Source organism: Callithrix jacchus, chromosome 12, assembly GCF_049354715.1.
Source record: "Callithrix jacchus isolate 240 chromosome 12, calJac240_pri, whole genome shotgun sequence".
Lineage (NCBI taxonomy): Eukaryota > Metazoa > Chordata > Mammalia > Primates > Cebidae > Callithrix > Callithrix jacchus.
The window spans coordinates 86,917,771-86,940,763 of NC_133513.1; the positions used below are offsets into that span (position 1 = coordinate 86,917,771).

Genomic DNA, 22,993 nt, shown 5'->3' on the forward strand with positions numbered 1-22,993 from the left:
TAGACTCAAAATAAAGGGTTGGGGAAAAAAAACGTACCAACCAAATGGAGAGCAAAAATAGATAAATAAAAAGCAGGAATTGCAATTTTCACATTTGACAAAATAGATTTCAAAGCTACAAGGATACAAGGATAAAAGGATTAATGTAATAATAAGAGATCTTAACACCCAGATACATAAGACCCATAATGAGATTTAGATTCAACGAGACAGAAAATTGATAACAATATCCGGGACTGGAACTAAGATCCAGAACAAATAAACTCAATAGAGCTCTCCATTTTAAACACACAAAATATACATTATCCACAAAACCTAACGATATATCTAAAGATATACAAAGACTCAAAACAAGGGGATGGAAAAAAACTCACCAACCAAATGGAGAGCAAAAATAAATAAATAAAAAGCAGGAGTTGCAATTCTCACACTTAATAAAATAGATTTCAAAGCTACAAGGATGCAAGGGTAAAAGGATTAATGCAACAATAAGAGATCTTAACACCCAGATACATAAGACACATAATGAGATTTAGATTCAATGAGACAAAAAATTGATAACGATATCCAGGACTTGAACTCAGAGCCAGAACAAATAAACACAATAGAGATCTCCATTTTAAACACATAAAATATGCATTAACCACTTTAAACACTCAAAATATTGATCGGCCATTATTGGAACCCATTTTAGGAATGAAGTAATATTCCTTTTTCCCTCTTTTTCTTTTTTTCCCCTTCTTCTCTTTTTCCCTCAAAAAAAAATAGACAGCCTAAAATAAAAATAAAAATAAAAATAAATAAATTACTGTCTCAGGTAGTTCTTTCTAGCAACATGAAAATGGACTAATACAGCCTTACTCTGCCATAGAATAACTTTTTTTTTCTTTGAGACGGAGTTTTGCTCTTGTTGCCCAGGCTGGAGTGCAATGGCATGATCTCGGCTCACTGCAACCCCTGCCTCCCAGGTTCAAGTGATTCTCCTGTCTCAGCCTCCTGAGTAGCTAGGATTACAGGTGCCTGCCACTATGCCCAGCTATTTTTTTGTATTTTTAGTAGATACAGGGTTTCACCATGTTGGCCAGGCTGGTCTTGAACTCCTGTGATCTGCCTGCTTCGGCCTCCCAAAGTCCTGGGATTACAAGTGTGAGCGACAGTGCCCAGTCTAGAATACCTATTAACTGAAGAATATGGGACTGTGAGCAAACAATGAGGTGGAAAATTTTATTCACCTTTGCTTCATGGATGATAAGGAAGGACCAGGGGTCCTAGAACTACTCAGTTTTTAATCCATCTTCCAATGGCCCATGTTGTAGAGAGCAAGCCCAGAGTTACCGCTAAGTACTGGGACAATGTGTCATATGAAGAGAAAAGAGGAGATAATAAGGAGAGTTTAACATGGATGAGGGAAAGTGGGAAGTGTTTTTAACAGCTGCTAAAAGTATAGAACTTAGGGGACAGAGAATTATGTCCCAAGAAGACTTCTCAGATGTTTTGGTGGTACATGATATGAAATCCCTGAGTAATCCAGCTTTAAGGAAACCTACATGAAAGGTTGACATTGTTTCAAAGCTTCTAGCATTTAATTCGTGTGTATGGTTCTTTTTTTTAGTGCGATGCCATGCTTATACTGAGATACATGCTTATACTGGGGCCACTAGATTTATTAGGGTTACACTGACCAGGTTACTTTCTATTCTTTATTTGGGCCTCTTTTATTGCTGTTTCCCACCAGTCACTAGACTTTTCATTGTAACTCCATATGTGATTCATATCTCAAGATATATTGGAGTTTCAAATGTGACATCTTATCTTACATTATTTGCATATTGTATTACATTATCTCTTCTCTTATATATTAGAGAAGTGGCTGGAGTTCCTTTTATTTTCTCTGCAGAATGCTGTAGTTTGAGATCACATCTTAGAGTTGGTTACTTCTGAGAAGAATTCCTATATTTGGCTAATTCCATTGTATATAAATTATCAGTATCTAGAAATTTCAGTTAGCCTCTTTCGTCAAGCCACATTTGGATTCAATTTTCAGGAAACTTAGTCGCTTTCTAAACTATTCAGAAAGTTGGAGAGGGAGGCCATGTAGGGTAGATTTAAGCATCAACCTAATTTTAATTTTTTTAATGCAAGTTTAGATAGAACCAAATATAATTTGACAGTATCCATTTTTGGCTACAGAAGATTTTTGGTAATTTGGTTCAAAAGATGTATTAAAATGCTTAGAGTTGAGCAGGACCAACCTGGCTTCCATTTTTCTGTCCCATGTCCTCATTGGTGTATTAATTTGGATAGACAGCTTGGCCTGATTTTTTCATTAGAAGATATAGTCACCATACTCATGGAAGAAGGAATCAGGGTCTGTGGACTACCTGGTGAAGGTACATAGTGAAGGGAAAGACAGAGAAGATTTGGGGTTTAAAGGATAAGGGATGTCCTATTCATTTGTTTTTAAGGAAAAAGGAAACTGAACATTTGGGTATGCAAAGAAGTCAGCAGAAAGTGAGGGATTAAAGGTGGAAATAACCACTGAAGCAAGTTCTAGAGAAGACAAAGGTAGGTTTAATCACAAACCTGGGTGGCCTTGGAGAGGAGGAAGCACATGCCATTCTCAGGGAAAGAGAAGATGGAAAAAATATAAGGCATCTGAATTGAAGGAGTTTCTGACATGACCTTAACTGTCTCCACATAATTAAGAAACAGTCAAATGACTGTGAGGAAATCAAATGCAGGTGTGGGAGTGGGAGAAGAATAGAAAAGAGGATAGTGATTTGTTTAGGAAAAAAGTAAATAAGTTCGTGTCAAGTTTGAGCACCCTGAGGGCCTAGCTGACAACCCCGTCACTACATAGCATACTTGTCAGTGTCATCATACAGCAGCCCAGAAGCCAAGTCATACATGGTTTGAGTCTGCCCAGAATTGGGGACTGGGACATGCCTGTGGAGGAAAGTCAAGCTGTCTTCTTAGGGAATCTCTGTCTGCTGAGTACCATCTAAAATGCTTTTCATGGCACCAGACCAAGGCCAAGGAACTAGAAGTTTGCTGAGGACAGAGAAGTTTTATTAGAATAGAAGGGAAGAAAGAAGTCAAATTCAGGGATGATGACTGCAGAGTTTAATAATACAGAAATGAAGTAGTTTGAAGTGATAATTTCAGTTTTCATTTGTTGCTTTGTTTCAGAACGCCAGCCAGGCCCCTCTGTGGCCAATTCTAATGCCCTCCCTTCAAGTTCAGCTGGGATCAGTAAGGAGCTGATTGATCTGCAGCCTCTCATCCAATTCCCAGAGGAAGTTGCCAGCATCCTGATGGAGCAGGAGCAGAGTATTTACCGCAGGGTCTTGCCAGTTGACTACCTCTGCTTCTTAACCCGGGACTTGGGCACTCCTGAATGCCAGAGGTCCCTGCCCTGCCTCAAAGCGTCCATCTCAGCGTCGATTCTTAGCACTCAGAATGGAGAGCACAATGCCCTTGAAGATCTGGTGGTGAGGTTTAATGAGGTAAGAAGCCACTTTTTGATGTCTTGGTATTTCACTTGCCCGTAAGTGATTTTCAAGCATCCTTCCCCTTCTAGGTTTGTCTGTTCCTGATGTATCTCATTGCCACTCTGTCTTGCCACTTCCATGATGGTTGTTGTCTTTCCAGGCAAGGAGACATCACATTGCAATCCTTCCTCTCACTGTACCCCAACTTGCCCTTAAGCCTAATTGATTTCACCTCCATTCCATAGCATTACCCAGTCCACCAATCCTAGTCCCTTTGGGCACCCAGAATGCCAATGCCCAGCCCCTTCCTCTTCCCCACCAAACCCTCATTCCCACAGATGCTTTTAAAACCACATGCCTCAATTTTGAGTTTTGACAGCATGATTCCTGGCCGTATTTGTATAACTAACCCCCTCACCCGCTTCCATTATCAGGACTTCCTCAGCAGAAACACCTGGGTCAGCAGAGCAGGTGGGAACCATGGGGCAATTCATTGGGGGGCAGTGAATCACCTCAGTTCTCTCTGCATCCCATGAAGATCCTCAGCCCCAGAAAGTCACTCCAAAGCCTCTGAGACCACATCAGAAGCTGTTCTGAAAAAGACAGGTGTGACTGGAGTGTGGGAATACTTAGGGCAAAGCCATTGTGTGGGGGTCTAGGGACTCACTGGGAGATAAAGAGCCACTGGCTGGCATCCCTGTGGCCCTGGGGCAGGGAGGAGCAGCAAGAAGGAGCAGGGAGTCTCCATGCAATGCTGGGGTCAGGGCTGACTGCCCTCTTGGGCTTAAAAGGCACTTTCTCTTAGTAATGTGACCCACACCCTGACTTTTCTATTCTACATTTTATGTTTTAGACTTAATTTATTTTGTTTTGAATATTAAATCACAAAATATTAATTGGTATGTTTGTTGGTTGTTGGCTCAACACAGATACAATAGTTTTCTATTTTGGTAATTTAGTAAACTCTACCTAAATGCTAACAGGATATTTCTATTCTGAGTCATATACATCTCTGATTGACTGAGGATCTGTCAGCCATTGTTACTTAAACACTTTCTGGCCAGGTGCGGTGGCTCATACCTGTAATCTCAGCACTTTAGGAGGGTGAGGCAGGCGGGAGGATCTATTGACGCCAGGAGTTCAAGACCAGCCTAGGCAAAATAACAAGACCTTGTCTGTACAAATTTAAAAATTAGCTGGGCATGGTGGTACACACCTGTAGTCTCCCTGGAGGCTAAGAACAGAGGATCCCTTAGCCCAGAAGGTTAGAGGCTTCAGTGAGCTAGGATCATGTCATTGTACTCCAGCCTGGGTGACAGAGTGAGACGCCATCTCTAGAAAAAAACACGAATCACTTTCTAACTGGAGCTCACTTTGTAGCCTCCATAGCTTGCCAGTCCAAATCCTGATGATGGCTGTAAATGTCGGTGACCTGATAAGGCCCAGTGAATGCAGCAAATGTTAGAGGCTGAGCTCAAGTGATTCTGTGCCCAGACATGCCCTGAACACCAGTCCATCTGGCACTGTTGTTATTTTATATGTACCACTTACTTGCTCCTTACAACAACCTTGGGAGACAGACATTGTCATGTCATTAGCTCCATCTTATCAATGGGGCTAATTTTCTAATTAATGGGAAACTGAGGTATGTGGAGATGGAGTTATTTTCCCAAGATTACACAAGTGGTAGGTGGCAATTTTGGTTTAAGCCCACATAGTCAGGCCCTGGAGCCTGGGCTTTCAACCACTATAGGATGCTGCTTCCCACCTGCAGCAGGATTGCACTGGGGGGTGGTGTCTGCTAAAACTGCAGATTCCCAGCCCCACCCCAACCCTAAACTGAGTAAGACAGAATCTCTGGGAGTCCACATGAGAGCTTGCAAACATCACTGCCCCAAAGTTGTTTTTAAAAATAAATCTCCTGATGTTCTTGATTTTCCTTACTGATAAAAATGGGATGGAAAAATGAAAGTTCCAGTAAACTGAATGATTTTATTAGTGGATTTCACTGTATTTCATGAATTATTTTTAACTTCCAGATCTACCCACTCTCACATCCTTAGGACTCTATGTTATTTTTTTTTTATTTTTATTTTTCCACCTGAATTTAAAAGTGAATTGCCAAAACTTTTAAAATCTAATTTTAAATTAAACTTGGATTTCTTCCATTCACTTCCATAACCTTGGGAATCAAAGTCGAATCAGTGATTTCACTAATTCAGAGTTAGTGATGATATGACCTACAGCTGGGTAGAGGCAGGCTTTGGACTATCTCTGAAAATAGTTTAAGCAACTTCAGAACGTAAACAAGATTTCTGGGAAAACACTTAAACTACTTAAGAGAACAGTCTGTTTCAAGTATTCTCAAGCATCTATTTTCATACAATTATGGGTATGCTGATTAAAAATCAGTCTCATATAGTCAGATCCCGAATGATCTCTACTAGACGAGACTGGAATAGCTAAATTCTAGTTCTTTGTATACCTTTAAAAAGTTTCATTACATCAAAAGAGAATTTTCAAATTCAGATTTTCACCAATTTCTAATGGCCTTGCCTTCAAATTAGCATGGCTTTACATATTGTAAAAAAAAAAGGAAGAAATGGAGTTTGCATTTATTTAATAGTTGCGCTGGACTAGACATTATATTTTCACATTTTTAGAGATCTCATTAAATTCTTATGACAGTTGTCATTATCCCTGTCTTGCAGATGAAGAAAGTGAAGCTTAGGCAACAAAATAAATAATGATAGTGCTGAATTATGGCCCATAGAGTAAAATAAATATTCTTGAGTTCATACAGATATAAATAAATCAGTGTGGTAGGGGTGAGGAGTAGGGACAGCACTTACTTATAGAAAATTTTCAATTAATAAATGTAGAAAGAATGAGAAAAATAGAAAATCTTCATTAGAACACTACAGTAATAACTGCGGCGGACAAGGACCACTGATGAATTCTAAAATTATTGGGCAAAAGTCACTTTGATGAGAAATAAGATATTTGCAAATAGTCTCAAAGCATCTCTCCACAGGATGTTTATCAATACAAAGGGAAAATAGAACAATGAAGAAACCCAGTAGACACTGGCTTGACCAAGTGATCAAGGCTAACATGATCAGTAATGAGACATATCAACATACACCTCCTGATACGATGCCCTGAGAAAGGCAGGACTTATATCTATGGTGTTCGTGCCAAAAACGCAAAACATAAATCTAGTAATGAAAAAAATATCAGACAAATCTAAATGGAAGGACATTCTACTCTTCAAAAGTGTCAAGGTTATAAAAGGTAAGAAAAAATTGAGGTACTGTCAAAGACTAGAGGAGACCAAGAGACATGACAATTAAATGCAGTGTGGGATCCTAGTGGATTCTGGACCAGGAAAAGACATTAATGGAAAGACTACAGAAACGCGGAGGCTTATAGCTTAGTCAGTATGATTGTATCAATGTTAATTTCCTGGCTTTGACAATTGTGCTATGATTATGAAAGATTCTAACATTAGATGAAGCTGGGTGAAGGGTGTACAAGAACTCTCTGTACTGTCTTTTGCAACTTTTCTGTAAATCTAAAATTACTTTAAAATAAAAAAAAAATTTTTTAAGCCGTGACCTCAGAGAGACTGAGTCACTTGTCTAAGTAGCTGAGTGGATATCAGAATCCAGATCTTTTTTCAAAGTCTAGCTCTTCTTACCCAGCTGCTTCTTTCTTGTTAAATTATCAGGTGCAAGTCTGTAGTAAAACCTGACTTGCTAATTGAGAATTATTTAATTAGCCTTGGGTCTCTTTTCCCTCTTCCCTCCCTCTGTTTCTACTTCTTTTCTAAATCTTCTGTGTGTCTATCCTTTTTCTACTTCTCTTTCTGTTTCTATTTCTATCCAATTTTCTGTTATCTAGGTTTCTGCCATCACTCCCTCATTCATTCATTCATTCATTCATTCATTCATTCTTTCACTTATTTGTTTATTTGAACTTTTAGTTTTAATTTTTGTGGATACATAGTAGGTGTATATCTATATGGGATATAAGGGATAATTTGGTACAGGCCTACAGTGGTAATCACATCAGAGTAAATAAGGTATCCACCATCTCAAGCATTTATGTGTTGTATTAAAAACAATCCAATTGCACTCCTTTTGTTATTTTTAAATGTACAATTAAATTATTATTGACTGCAGTCACTCTGTTGTGCTATCAAATACTAGATCTTACATTTTTTCTAAATATTGTATGTCCTCGTTAACTATCCCCACTTCCTCCCTCACTCTCCTCTACTACCTTTCTCAGCCTGTGGTAATCATTCTTCTACTCTCTGTCTCCATGAGTTCAATTGTTTTAATTTTAGCTCCCACAAATAAGTGAGAACACACAGAGGTTATCTTTCTGTGCCTAGCTTATTTCACTTAACATAGTGACCTTCAATTCAATTCATGTTATTGCAAATGACAGATCTCATTCTTTTTTATTGTTGAATGTATTTATAGACTACATTTTCTTATCTATTCATCTTTTTGATGGACACTTAGGTTGCTTCCAAATCTTGGCTATTGTGCATAGTGCTGAAATAAACATGGGAGTGTGGATATCTCTTCGATATATTGATTTTCTTTCTTTGGGGTATATACCTACTTGGAAGCGGGCTTGCTAGATCACTGAAGACATACTTACTGGCCGGGCATGGTAGCTCATGCCTATAATCCCAGCACTCTGGAAGGCTGAGGTGGACAGATCGCTTGAGCCCAGGAGTTTGAGACCAGCCTGGGCAACATAGCAAAACCCCATCTCTACAAAAAGTATGAAAAATTAGCTGGGCATGGTGGCACATGCCTGTGGTCCCAGCTACTTGGGCGTCTGAGGTGGGAGGATTGCCTGAGCCTGGGAGGTCAAGGCTGCAGTGAGCCAAGATTGTGCTACTGCACTTCAGCCTGAGTGACAGAGTGAGACCTGTCTCAAAGAACAGACACCTTCTACATAGAGCACCTACTACGCTCTAACCTTCTCTTTTTTCCCAGTGGCATGTCAAACATGTTTTTTAAAAACAAGAAATTAGCAATATATGACAAAAAATTGATGTTATGAGCCCATACTTTGATTCTGCCAAAATTGGATACACAAAATAAATGCACTTTCCTCAGTGGAAAGATGTATATTCCTTGGAACAGTATAGTATCTTAAAGACAAGAAAGAGAATATTAGCTCCATCACAGGTGCTAGTCACTGGGGTGGGGGGAAAGTGAATGCATTTCCTCACGCATCCGTTCAGTCAATCCCCCACTTCTTAGAAGCAGTATACTGTGGTAGATATGCACTAAGGAGGGTAAATAGTCTGCCAGAAACTCCCAGGCACAGACACAAGTATCTACCAAAAAAGGCAGGAAGTAAGTACAGTGAGAGTGGCACCAACAGTGAAGGCTGGGGTGTCCAGGTAGGTGACCAGAGCTCATTCTACTGAGCCCTGGAGTCTGCAGCTGGGTCTTAAGAGATGGGAGTTCATAGTGGAAGACCATCTGGACAAAAGATAGTCAGACAGTTTTTGTCATGAGCAAGACTCATGGCTTAGGAAGGCAGCTGGTTCCAGATTACCCCCAGAACCATGCTTATGAGCTAGAAGTTTCTATATTGTAACAACTCTTCACACAATGACTTAACTGTAATGTGGGGAAAAGGAAGAAAATTCCTAATGCTTTTTGGGCAGTTTTGCATAATGTTCATTCTTAGGCAAGCATGATTAATATGCAACTCAAAGTATGAATATGAAATTACCAAAAAGGTTCAGGTTACATTAACAAAAGCCTGGAGATAAATCATTTAAAATATGTTTAGATTGTGGCTTGGAAGCAATGTTCCTCCCCATTCCCCCTTCTCCTGACCTATTAGACTATGGTGTACAGACTAGAGAAACTTCTTGAAGGAGTCTCTCTTTATCCTTGAAAAGAAACAGAAGCACATGGAAGGGTCAGTCCTCAGGCAGAGATAGTCAAGATCTGTGTTGGGGGTAGGCTTGGTCCTGCTTTGCTTAGTTTGAGAGACAGCTCTTCCCAAACTTTCTTAATCTGGACACCTCTCTGTAGTCATATTCCTGATCTAAAGCTCCTAGAAGCCAGTATTCTTTCTCTCTCCTTTCAGGGGGAGCAGCCAAGTAGTGCAAACTTCCTGATCACCCACAAAGTCTCTCACTTTGACAGTCTCAAATCATATTGTTCTTTTTTCCCCTCCTTTGTCTTCCTGCATCTAGCTTATACCTCTAGCCCACATTCCTTTTGATCTTACCGCTTAAAAATTCCTCTTAAAATAAATTCATAAGCCCTTTATCTTTTCTACAGGAAATGGAGAGGCATTTTTTATTGACAGTTTTACCAAAAAGATGACGTACTTTTGTGCATGCAGCTGAGAAAAGAAGAGGGAAATCGAGATTGCGAGGCATCCTTCCTGACTTCACTCCTTCTCCCCTCTTTCCTGAGAAGCAGTGGAACATGGAGTGAGGGAAGGATCCTGGCATCACGGTTCTGAGTCGCTAGCTCTCAAACCTCATGTCTCCTTAATATGGCCTTTGCTCTTTTTTTAAAAAATATGTATTTTATTGTGTTTTATGTTCTGGGGTACATGTGAAGAACATGCAAGATTGTTGCATAGGTACATACATAGCAATGCCGTTTGCTGCCTTCCTCCCCATCACCTATATCTGATGATTCTTCCCATGTTATCCCTCCTAAACTCCCCACCCCCCACTGTCACTCCCCTAGTTCTCCCCCACAGATCCCAGAGTGTGATGCTCCCCTCCCTGTGTCCCTATGTTCTCCTTGTTCTACACCTGCCTATGAGTGAGAACATGAGGTGTTTGATTTTCTATTCTCGTGTCAGTTTGCTGAGAATGATGGTTTCTAGGTTCATCCATGTCTGTACAAAGGACACAAACTCATTGCTTTTTATGGCTGCATAGTATTCCATGGTATATATGTGCCACATTTTCCCTGACCAGTCTATCATTGATGGGCATTTGGGTTGGTTCCAAGTCTTTGCTATTGTAAACTGTGCTGCAATGAACATTCGTGTGCATGTGTCCTTATAATAGAACGATTTATAGTGCTTTGGGTATATACACAGTAATGGGATTGCTGGGTCAAGTGGAATTTCTGTTTCTAGGTCCTTAAGGAATCGCCACACTGTCTTCCACAATGGTTGAACTAATTTACACTCCCACCAACAGTGTAAAAGTGTTACTATTTCCCCACATCCTCTCCAGCATCTGTTGTCTCCAGAGTTTTTAATGATCGCCATTCTAACTGGCGTGAGATGGTATCTAAATGTAGTTTTGATTTGCATTTCTCTAATGACCCGTGATGATAAGCATTTTTTCATATATTTGTTGGCCTCATATATGTCTTCTTTTGAGAAGTGTCTGTTCATATCCTTTGCCCACTTTTGAATGGGCTTGTTTGTTTTTTTTCTTGTAAATCTGTTTTAGTTCTTTGTAGATTCTGGATATTATCCCTTTGTCAAATGGGTAGATGGCAGAATTTTTTCCCATTCTGTTGGTTGCTGATTCACTCTAATGATTGTTTCTGTTTCTGTGCAGAAGCTGTGGAGTTTGATTAGGTCCCATTTGTCTATTTTGTTGTCAATGCTTTTGGTGTTTTAGTCATGAAGTCTTTGCCTATGCCTGTGTCCTAGATGGTTTTGCCTAAATTCTCTTCTAGGTTTTTCTTATATGGTGTTTAAGTCTTTAATTCATCTGGAGTTAATTTTAGTGTAAGGTATCAGGAAGGGGTCTAGTTTCTGCTTTCTGCACATGGCTAGCCACTTTTCCCAACACCATTTATTAAACAGAGAATCCTTTCCCCATTGCTTGTTTTTGTCAGTTTTGTCAAAGATCAGATTGTTGTAGATGTGTGGCATTGCCTCCGAGGCCTCTGTTCTGTTCCATTGGTCTATATCTCTGTTTTAGTACCAGTACCATGCTGTTTTGATTACTGTAGCCCTGTAGTATAGTTTGAAGTCAGGTAGCATGATGCCTCCAGCTTTGTTCTTTTTGCTTAGAATTGACTTGGCTATGTGGGCTCTCTTTTGGTTCCATATGAAGTTTAAGGTGTTTTTTTTCCAGTTCTTTGAAGAAGGTCATTGGTAGCTTGATGGGGATAACTTTGAATCTGTAAATTACTTTGAGCAGTAATTTACAATATTAATTCTTCCTAACCATGAGCATGGAATGTTTCTCCATCTGTTTGTGTACTCTCTTATTTCATTAAGCAGTGGTTTGTAGTTCTTGAAGAGGTCCTTTACCTTTCTTATTAGTTGTATTCCTAGGTATTTTATTCTCTTTGTAGCAATTGTGAATGGCAGTTCGTTCTTGATTTAGCTGTATTTAAGTCTGTTATTGGTATATAGGAATGCTTGTGATTTTTGCACATTGATTTTGTATCCTGAGACTTTGCTGATGTTGCTTATCAGTTTCAGGAGATTTTGGGCTGAGATAATGGGGTCGTCTAAATATACAATCATGTCATCTGCAAATAGAGACAATTTGACCTCCTCCTTTCCTAATCAAATATCCTGTATTTCTTTTTCTTGCCTGATTGCTCTGGCTAGAACTTTCAATACTGTATTGAATAGGAATGGTGAGAGAGGCATCCTTGTCTAGTGCCAGATTTCAAAGGGAATGCTTCCAGTTTTTGCCCATTCAGTATGATTATGGCTGTGGATTTGTTGTAAATAGCTTTTATTATTTTGAGATACCTTCCATCAATACCTAGTTTATTGAGAGTTTTTAGCATAAAGGGCTGTTGAATTTTGTTGAAGGCTTTCTCTGCATCTATTGAGATAATCATGTGGTTTTTGTCTTTGGTTCTGTTTATGTGATGAATTACATTTATAGACTTGTGTATGTTGAACCAGCCTTGCATCCCTGAGATGAAGGCTACTTGATCATCATGGATAAGCTTTTTGATGTGCTGTTGCAATCGGTTTGCCAGTATTTTATTGAAGATTTTTGCATCTATGTTAATCAAGGATATTGGCCTGAATGTTTTCTTGTTGAGTCTCTGTCAGTTTTTTGTATCAGGATGATGTTGGTCTCATAAAATGATCTGGGAAGGATTCCCTCTTTTTGGAATGTTTGGAATAGTTTCAGAAGGAGTGGTACCAGCTCGTCTTTGTATGTCTGGTAGAATTCGGCTGTGAACCTATCTGGACCTGGGCTTTTTTTGGTGAGTAGGCTATCAATTCTGCCTCAACTTCAGCCCTTGTTATTGGTCTATTCCAGGTTTCAACTTCTTCCTGGTTTAGGCTTGGGAGGATGCAAGTGGCCAGGAATTTATCCATTTCTTCCAGGTTTACTGGTTTATGTGCATAGAGTTGTTTGTAGTAATCTCTGATAGTGGTTTGTACTTTTGTGGAATCTGTGGTGATATCCCCTTTATCATTTTTATTGCATCTATTTGATTATTCTCTCATTTCTTTTTTACTAATCTGACTAGTGGTCTATTTTGGTGATCATTCCCAAAAACCAGCTCCTGGATTTATTGATTTTTTGAAGGGTTTTTTTGTGTCTCTATCTCTTTCAGTTCTGCTCTCATCTTAGTTATTTCTTGCCTTCTGCTAGGTTTTAAGTTTTTTGATCTTGCTTCTCTAGGTCTTTCAATTTTGACAATAAGGTATCAATTTTAGATCTCTCCTTGCTTCTCATGTGGGCATTTATTTCTATATATTTTTCTCTAGACACTGCTTTAAATGTGTCCCAGAGATTCTGGCATGTTGTGTCTTCATTCTCATTGGTTCTGAAGAACATCTTTATTTCTGCCATCATTTCATTGTTTATCCAGTCAACATTCAAGAGCCAGTTGTTCAGTTTCCACAAAGCTGTGCAGTTCTGAGTTAGTTTCTGAATGCTGCGTTCTAACTTGATTGCACTGTGGTCTGAGAGACTGTTTGTTAATGATTTCTGTTCTTTTGCATTTGCTGAGGGGTGATTTACTTCCAATTGTGTGGTCAATTTTAGAGTAGGTGTGATGTGGTGCTGAGAGGAATGTATATTCTGTGGATTTGGGGTGGAGAGTTCTGTAAATGTCTATTAGGTTTGTTTTTTCCAGGTCCAAGTTCAAGTCCTGGATATCCTTGTTAATTTTCTGTCTGGTTGATCTGTCTAATATTGGCAGTGGAGTGTTAAAGTCTCCCACTATTATTGTATGGGAGTCTAAGTCTCTTTGTAAGTCATTAAGAACTTGCTTTATGTATCTGGGTGCTCCTGTATTGGATGCGTATATATTTAGGATTGTTAACTCTTCTTGTTGCATTGATCCTTTTAGCATTATGTAATGTCTTTCTTTGTCTCTTTTGATTTTTATTAGTTTAAAGTCTATTTTATCAGAGACTAGGATTGCAACTCCTGCTTTTTTTTGCTCTCCATTTGCTTGGTAAATCTTCCTCCATCCCTTTATTTTGAGCCTATGTGTATCCTTGCATGTGAGATGGGTTTTCTGGATACAGCACACCAATGGGTTTAGGCTTTTTATCCAATTTTCCAGTCCGTGTCTTTTGATTGAGGTGTTTAGCCCACTTACATTAAGGGTTAATATTCTTATATGTGAATTTGATCCTGCCATTTTGATGCTAGCTGGTTGTTTTAACTGTTAGTTGATGTAGTTTCTTTATTGTATCGCTGCTCTTTACCATTTGGTACATTTTTGGAGTGGCTGGTACTGGTTGTTCCTTTCTATGTTTAGTGCTTCTTACAGGAGCTCTTGTAAAGCAGGCCTGGTGGTGGTGAAATCTCTGAGTAATTGCTTGTTCATAAAGGATTTTATTTCTCCTTCACTTATGAAACTTTGTTTGGCTGGAGATGAAATTCTGGGTTGAAAGTTCTTTTCTTTAGGGATATTGAGTATTGGCCCCCACTCTCTTCTGGCTTGTAGGGTTTCTGCTGAGAGATCTGCTGTGAGTCTGATGGGCTTCCCTTTATGGGTTACCCGATCTTTCTCTCTGGCTGCCCTTAGCATTTTCTTCTTCATTTCAGCCCTGGTGAATCTGACAATTATGTACCTTGGGGTTGCTTTTCTTGCAGAATATCTTTGCGGTGTTCTCTGTATTTCCTGGACTTGAATATTGGCCTGCCTTGCTAGGTTGGGGAAGTTTTCCTGGATAATATCCGGAAGAGTATTTTCCAGCTTGGATTTATTTTCTTCGTCATATTCAGGTACACCTATCAAACGTAGATTAGGTCTTTTCACATGATCTCATATTTCTTGGAGGCTTTGCTCATTTCTTTTTACTCTTTTTTTCTCTAATCTTGCTTTCTCATTTTATTTAATTGAGTTGATCTTTGACCTCTGATATCCTTTCTTCTGCTTGGTCAGTTTGGCTATTGAAACTTGTGTATGCTTCACAAAGTTCTTGTGTTGTGTTTTTCAGCTCCATCAATTTGTTTATCTTCCTCTCTCAGCTGTTTATTCTCATTAGCATTTCATCAAACCTTTTTTCAAGATTCTTAGTTTCTTTGCATTGGGTTAGAACGTAATCTTTTAGCTCAGAGAAGTTTCTAATTACCCACCTTCTGAAGGCTGTTTCTGTCAATTCATCAGACTCATTCTCCATCCAACCTTGTTCCCTTGCTGGTGAGGAGTTGTGATCCCTTGGAAGAGGAGAGGCATTCTGGTTTTGAGTGTTTTCATCCTTTTTGCACTGGTTTCTTCCCATCTTTGTGGATTTATTTACCTTTAGTCTTTGTAGTTGGTGGCTTTCAGGTGGGGTCTCTGAGTGGATGTCCTGTTTGTTGATGATGAAGTTATTTCTTTCTGTTTCTTAGTTTTTCTTCTAACAGTCTGGCCCCTCTGCTGTAGGACTTCTAGAGGTCCACTCCAGACCCTGCTTGCCTGGGGCTCACCTGCAGCAGCTGTACAACAGTGATGGTTGCTGCCAGTTTCTTCTTCTGCTACCTTTGTCCCAGAAGGATAACAGCCAGATGTCAGTCTGAGCTCTCCTTTATGAGGTGACTCTTTGGATATACAGGGGTCAGGTAGCTGCTTGAGGAGACAGTCTGTCCTTTATAGGAGCTCAAGTGCTGAGCTGTGAGCTGCATTGTTCCATTCAGAGGTGCTGGGCAGGTACGTTTAAGTCTGCTACAGCAGAACTCATAACAGCCTTTTTATTCCCCAGGTGCTCTGTCCGAGGAAGGTAGGGCTTTATTTACAAGTTTCTGTTGTGCTGCTGCCTTTTTTCAGGGATGCCCCTCCCAGCAAGGAGGCAGCCTAGTCACAGTCTGCCTGCAGAGGCTTTGCTGAGCTGCTGTGGGCTCCGCCCAGCTGCCTTGTGAATGTCCTTGCAGTCCTGTTTATAGGGGTGTGGTTAGAAATGCCTCAGAAATGGCTGCCCCTCTCTGTAATGGCAGACTTTCTCTGTAATGGCAGACTGCCTCAGCGATGGTGAGCTGCCTCAGCAATGGCAGACTACTTTGGCAGTGGTGGACTGCCTTGGTAATGGCGGACACCCCTCCCCCACAGAGCTGGACTGTCCCAGGTTCAGTTGTGCTTACTGTGAAACTCTCAATTCAGAATGTTTCAGATTGCTGGTCTTTGTGGGGGTGGGACCAGCTGTGCCTGATGACCTGGCTCCCTGCCTCAGACCCCTTTTTTTCAGTTGAATAGATGACCCTGTCTCCCAGGCGTTTTAGTCACCAGTTGAAATGGCGCCAGGATTTGTGTGAGTTCTTGTGCTGAGACCCACTGCGCAAGCTGAAACAGCCACGCTGGGGTCTCATGGTGCTTTTTTGCCCAGGAATCTCCTGGCCTGGCTCCCTGTTTCAGTCCCCTTTTTTTCAGTTGAATAGACGACTCTGTCTCCCAGGTGTTTCAGTTGCCAGTTGAAGAGGCACCTGGATTTGTATGAGATTTTGTGTGGAGACCATGTGCACCAGCTGTGCCTGAGGTGCTTTTCTGCCCTGGAATCTTCTGGCCTGACTCCCTGTTTCAGTCCCCTTTTTATCAGTTGAATGGGTGACTCTGTCTTTCAGGTGCTCCAGTCGCCTGTTGAAAAGGTACCCAGATTTGTGTGAGGTTTTGTATAGAGACCGACTGTGCCAGCTGAAACAGCCACATTGGAGACTGGTGGTGCTTTTTCACCTGGGAATCTCCTGGCCTGGCTCCCTATTTCAGTCCCCTTTTTATCAGTTGAATGGGCGACTCTGTCTCCCAGGTGCTCCAGTCACCAGCTAAAATGGTGCCCAGACCCATGTGAGTTTTTTGAGTGGAGAGCCGCCCCACCAGCTGAAACAGCCCTGGAGAACCATGGCATTCCTCTGCCCAGGAATCTCCTGGTCTGTGAGCAATACAGATCCATCTGGAAATGCATCGACCACTCACCCTCTGCACGCTTGCTGGGAGCTGCAATCCAGAGCTGCTCCTACTTGGCCATATTGGATCTGATACCTGGCCTTTGCTTTTCATGTTGTTCATCCAATAATGATTTTGGGGGTCGGAACCCTTCATTGCTTCTATAGCTGGTCCTTGGGGTCTGTCACCCAAGTAAATTTTTGACTCCATAATCTTTCACCACCCACACCACTTCCAGGCACTCTTTTGTGTAACAGACAGTTGATATCTCTGGCTAGAAAGTGATTTTCAAGAGGCCATAAGCAGGTTCACTTTTTTCTATGTCCTAAGAGGGCAGCTTTTGCTTGTTGGGTGGTTCTTGGCAACACCATTCAGCAGCTCTCCTCTTTCAGACCAGCTGGTCTAAGGGCAGGTCACAAGCCCTATATTCAGCCAGAATTCCTTATATACTTCATAACAATTCTTTATATGCTTTATAGCAATGATGATCACTTTGGCAGATTCCAGCATCTAAAAGCCTGTCTGTTCATAGCTGTGGAAAGACCATTTCAGCACAGTAAGCAGAAAGTGTGGCATACGAGAATGATCTGTGGCAGTGTCACGTCCGAATAGGTTCCTTCACCTGAAATGTTTTAGAATAAACATTGTTTTTAAGTTTGTATAATGAACCCCATGTTTAGAAACATCTCTATCAAAGCTTTTCCCCTCTTTTATAAAAGCAGACAGCAGAGAACATCATCTGTTCAGGGCTGCTTTACAAACTTTCTTCCTCAGATCTGAACACTCACTTGATAAATTGCTGATAAAAAACCCCTTGGGGTAAGGGAAATTTCAGCTCACTTTGGAAAATCAAATTTTTCCTTGTCAAAGCACACCTCTCCTCTGAGAGCAGATGTTGTATTCTTTCCCTGAAACATTTCACTGCTCATTCCTGGAGTAACAGATACTTTACTCCAGAAATTTCTCAACTAAAAAAAAAATGTTAGGCAATTAAACTACAGAGACTCAGCTGTGCAGGGCGGCATCCAAAGCTCAAGGTTATTTGTAGGTGGCACTTATATCCTGAAGCTGAAAGCAAATCAGGTCTCATGGCTTCTGGCAGTCAGCACCCACACAGGGATTTCTTCACTCAGAGTAGTACTTAGGTCTGAGAAATCAGAGAGGCACAGAGGCCTGACATCAGTCAGGTGCAGCTGAAGAATCAGGCTTCCTGGGTTCTGATCCACCATTCCCAGCTGTGCAACCTCAAGCCAGATACCTAATCCTTCATCTTTATCTATCTATCTATCTATCTATCTATCTATCTATCTATCTATCTATTTTTGAGACCATGTCTGTTCCAGGCTGGAGTGCAGTGGCTGATTTCAGCTCACTGCAGCCTCAACCTCTCAGGCTCAAATAATCCTCCCACCTCAGCCTCCCAAGTAGTTGGGACTACAGGTGCACACTACCTCACCTGGCTAATTTTTGTATTTTTAGTACAGATGGGATTTCACCATGTTGTACAGGCTGGTGTCGAACTCCTGCACTCCAGCGATCCACCTGCCTTGGCCTCCAAAGTGCTGGAATTTCAGCAGTGCGCCACTGCACCCGGCCTAATCTCTCATCTTTAAATGGGGCTAATATTATACCTACCCCAAATGCTTTATATGAGTATTTAGAGAAATTACATGTTAAAGCACTTATCTGGGACCAAAGACACAGTAATGGTTTGATGTTTGTTACCAAAAAAACCCACAAACATAACTTCATTATTAGAATAACTGATAATAAATTCCTTTTCTTATTATTATGATAACCCCCACTTAACAGATGAGAAAACTGAGGCACAGAGACACTAAGTGGATGCCCTGTGGTTTAAGAGCTGGCAATTGAATCCAGGTGTTCTGGCTTCCAGAACCAGCATTCTTGGCTCATCTACTTGGTACTTTTGAATCAAAAGCTGAAGGACCTTCTTTCCATCACTTGGTTCTCTTACTTTAAATGAAACCATTTTCCTCACAGTAGGATTCAGAACTTTTTTTTATGATTTCAATATGTATGATAATGTGGACCTGTTTGTTGATTTTAACCCATGTGTGAACTTCCTGACATTCCAAATGCAGCATCTCCTTTGAACTGGGAGACTGTGGCCCTTGGAATGGGGAGGACAACACCATCTCAATGTCTGAGAATATTAGAGCATTGGGGATAATTTGTTGTTTCTACAGTACCAGGCAGAAGGCAGATTGCAGGTTTTTGGCTTTTCAAGTTCTGTTTTTGGCTCTGAGGTTTCCTTAAGTGTGAAATGCCTGAGAAGGATTGCCCCAAAAATCTAAACTTTACTTTGGGAGGCTGAGGCAGGTGGATCACGGGATCAAGAGAATGAGACCATCCTGGTCAACATGGTGAAACCCCATCTCTACTAAAAATACAGAAAATGAGCTGGGCATGGTGGCGCGTGCCTGTAATCACAGCTACTCAGGAGGCTGAGGCAGGAGAATTGCCTGATCCCAGGAGGCAGAGGTTGCAGTGTCGCACCATTGCACTCCAGCCTGGGTAACAAGAGCGAAATTCCATCTAAAAAAAAAAAAATCTAAACTTTATATTGTTTTGTTTATTTATATTCCTCTCTTGACCAAGTCATTTCTACTATATTATTTACCTCCCTCTTTGTTCATTCCTATTTTACATGAAACCCAAACCCCTAGTAGTGACGGTGCTGTGGTCTGAATGCGTTTCCTCTGAAACTCAGGTGTTGCCACTGTGATGGTATTAAGAGCTGGGACCTTTAAGAAGTGATTAGGCTGTGAGGGCTTCTCCATCACCAATAGGATTAAGGCCCTTGTAAAAGAGACTTCATGTAGTGTTCAGCTCACTTGCCCTTTCACCTTCTGCCATGTAAGGACACAGTGTCCCCTTCGGAGGATGCAGTGCTCACCAGACAATCAACATTGTTAGCACCTTGATTGTGGAGCTCCCAGGCTCCAGAACTATGAGGAAGTAAGTTTCCACTCTTTATACATTACCCAGTCTGTGGTATTCTGTTATAACAGCACGAAATGGGCTAAGACAGATAGCTTTGAAATTCAAAATCTTAAGTCCTGCCTGTGCTCCCAGTTGAGGCAGCAGGAGGAAGCAGTGGGAAGGGGCTGCCATGCACCTTGTCAGGCAGGACTGGCATGCCTGCACTCATTCTTCAACCATCTAATGTGACTTAATTGAACAGTTGTTCTCACTGATCAGCAGAGTGAAGACAATGGGAATCAGAATTTTTTTTTTTTTTTTTGAGACAAAGTCTTGCTCTGTTGCCCAGGCTGGAGTGCAGTGACACAATCTTGGCTCACTCAACCTCCACCTCCCAGGTTCAAGCGATTCTCCGGCCTCAGCCTCCTGAGTAGCTGGGCTTACAGCTGTGTGCCACCACTCCCGGCTAATTTTTTTATTTTTAGTAGAGGCAGGGTTTCACCATGTTGGTCAGGCTGGTCTTGAACTCCTGACTTTGTGATCCTCCCGCCTCGGCCTCCCAAAGTGCTGGAATTACAGGCGTGAGCCACCACACCCAGCCAGAATATTTTTAAAATACACACGTCTGTAGCCCACCTCCAAGAGATTCTACCTCCGTGGATGCAAGGTGGAGCCCAGGCATTTATAATTTTTAAAAGCTCCATGAATGTCAGGCATATTGGCTCATTCCTATAATCCTAGTAGTTTGGGTATCTGAGGCAGAAGGGTTGCTTGAGTTCAGGAGTTCAAGACCAACACAGCAAGATCCTGTATCTACAAAAAATTTTTAAATTGATGGGGCATAGTGGCACATAACTGTAGTTCTATCTACTGGGGAGGCTGAGGCAGGAGGATTATTTGGGCCCAGGAGTGGAGGCTGCAGTGAGCTAGAATCACGCCATGGTACTCCAGTCTAAATGGTAGAGTGAGACCTTTTCTCTAAAACTTAAGAAAACAAAAAGAAAGACATAACTTCAGAGGTAACCCTGATGCAGCCAACACACCAACAGTTGAGAATCACTGCTCTAGAGCATCGTCACAGCAGTACTCAGAAGAACAAAGCTGTATCCCAAAGCAAATAGGAGAAAATGTCTTCCTTCCTCTTCTTTCTGTTTTTTTCTTTTTCTTTCATTTTTTGCTTATAGTAGTACTACAGTAGAGGACTTCATTTTGAAAGAGGAAGAAAATGATTCCTTTCTTTGGGGTCATCCATTAGTGCAGATAATTGAAAATTGTTCAAAGTACATTTAAATAAATGTAATGGCTTGTTTTCCCCCCTTTCTTTTTTTTTTTTTTTTTTTTTTTTTGAGAGAGGATCTTGCTGTGTCACACAGAAGTGCAGTGGTATGATCTTGGCTCACTGCAAACTCTGACTCCTGGGTTCAAGCAATTCTCATGCCTCAGCCTCCCAAGTAGCTGGGATCACAGATGTGTACCACCATACCCGGCTAATTTTTGCATTTTTTCTTTTTTAGTAGAAATGGGTTTCGCTGTGTTGGCCAGGCTGGTCTTGAACTCCTGGCCTCAAGTGATCCACCTGCCTTGGCCTCTCAAAGTGCTGGGATTACAAGCGTAAGCCACCATGCCTGGCCCCTGTCTTCATTTATTTTCTTTCTTCTTTTCTTCATTCCCTCCTTTCCTTCTTTCTTTTCTTGCTTTCTTTCTGTATTTTTTTTTATTCTTTGCTCATAGTACTACAATGGAGGACGTGATTTTGAAACCTGTAATATTTAGACTATTTTATTACTATAATAGTCTAGCTTAATTCTTAGTTCTCCTTCTTAAAGCTCACGTTGTATCTCTAGGATTAAACTGGCCCAGAAATTTAACTGCAAAGTCATTGACTTATTGGAGACCTGCTTAATTCTGTTTTAAAGCAAGCATCAGTTGACACCTCAGTCCTTAGACTGGTAGAAATAATAATGGATCCAGTGGAAATCAGCAAATAGATGAATAAGAATTTTGACCTATGTAAGCAGTATTATTGCTGTTGGAAATAGTAAGCGTGACTCAGAGGAGCAGTGTAGCGGTTCCTCAAGGCCCTTGCCGTCATGTCACTTATATGACCCTGAGCACTGTGGGAAAGACCAGGTAAGCTTTAGTCAGAGATTGGGATTTTGAGCCTCTTGCCAGGATGGCATTAGTTGACCCTATTAGGATGTTTAATTCTGCTCTTTGAAAAACCACTCTTAGAGATTTTTACTGCACATGTGAGAGCCAAGGAGGAATGTATTTATGCTTTACTGAGGATCTGCATTTGCCCAAGAGATTTAAACATTCATAAATCCAACTGCCGTCTCAATGCCTCCCTTCACTTTTTTCATTCAACGAGATTTTCAGTAGCAACTTTTGTTCTAATGCTGTTTTGTGCACAGGGAATACAGCACAGAACAACACAGACAAAGCTCCTGCCTCACTGAGCTTACATTCTAGTCATGTCTAAAAGACATCTCAAATATGGCCAAAATAGAATTAACCCCCCCTCCCCCATTCACATACCATCCAGATCTTCCCCACTCACTCAATGCTGCTGCCCTCCTCATCTCACTTAACAGCTTCAACATCAACTCTGGTGTTCAGGCCATCAACCAGAGCTTGATTGACTTACTCTTTCCTCACACCCTGACATCTAAACTGTCCTAGGCTATTCTTTCATTGCTATAAAGAGATACCTGAGGCTGAGCAATTTATAAAGAAAAGAGGTTTAATTGTCTCATGCTTCTACAGGCTTTACAGGAAATGTGGTACTGGCATCCACTACTGATGAGGGCTTGGAGCTTTTACTCATGGTGGAGGTGAAGCAGGAGGAGGCATGCCACAGAGCAAGAATGAGAGCAAGAGAGAGAAAAGGGAGATGTCCCAGACTCTCTTAAACAACCAGATCTTGAGTGAACTAAATGAGCGAGAACTCACTCATCACCAAGGACATGGCACTAAGCTATTCATAAGGGATCCACCCCATGATCCAGTACCTCTTCTAATCCCCAACATTGGGATCACATTTCAACATGAGATTTGGCGGGGGCAAGCATCCAAACCATAGCACAAACTATCAGCAGCATCCAAACCATAGCACAAACAATCGCTTGCAGTACTTGCAAAATACCTCCTGAATTGCACACTCCTTAGTATTTCATCTACTAAACTAGGTTTAAACCAGCCACCTTTGTACTTACCTCCAGTACTGCTTTC

The 22,993-nt window shown here is 41.0% G+C and overlaps 1 protein-coding gene across 11 annotated transcripts in view; it reads left to right on the forward strand.

Moving 5' to 3' along the window:
* PLCE1 (phospholipase C epsilon 1) overlaps window positions 1-22,993 on the forward strand; it is a 375,911-nt gene that overhangs the window by 199,299 nt on the left and 153,619 nt on the right. For all 11 annotated transcript variants that reach the window (XM_078346073.1, XM_078346074.1, XM_078346075.1 and 8 more), the window contains one exon: window positions 3,190-3,506. In XM_078346073.1, coding sequence (XP_078202199.1) covers window positions 3,190-3,506 — 317 coding nt within the window. The remainder of the gene's footprint in view (window positions 1-3,189; window positions 3,507-22,993) is intronic.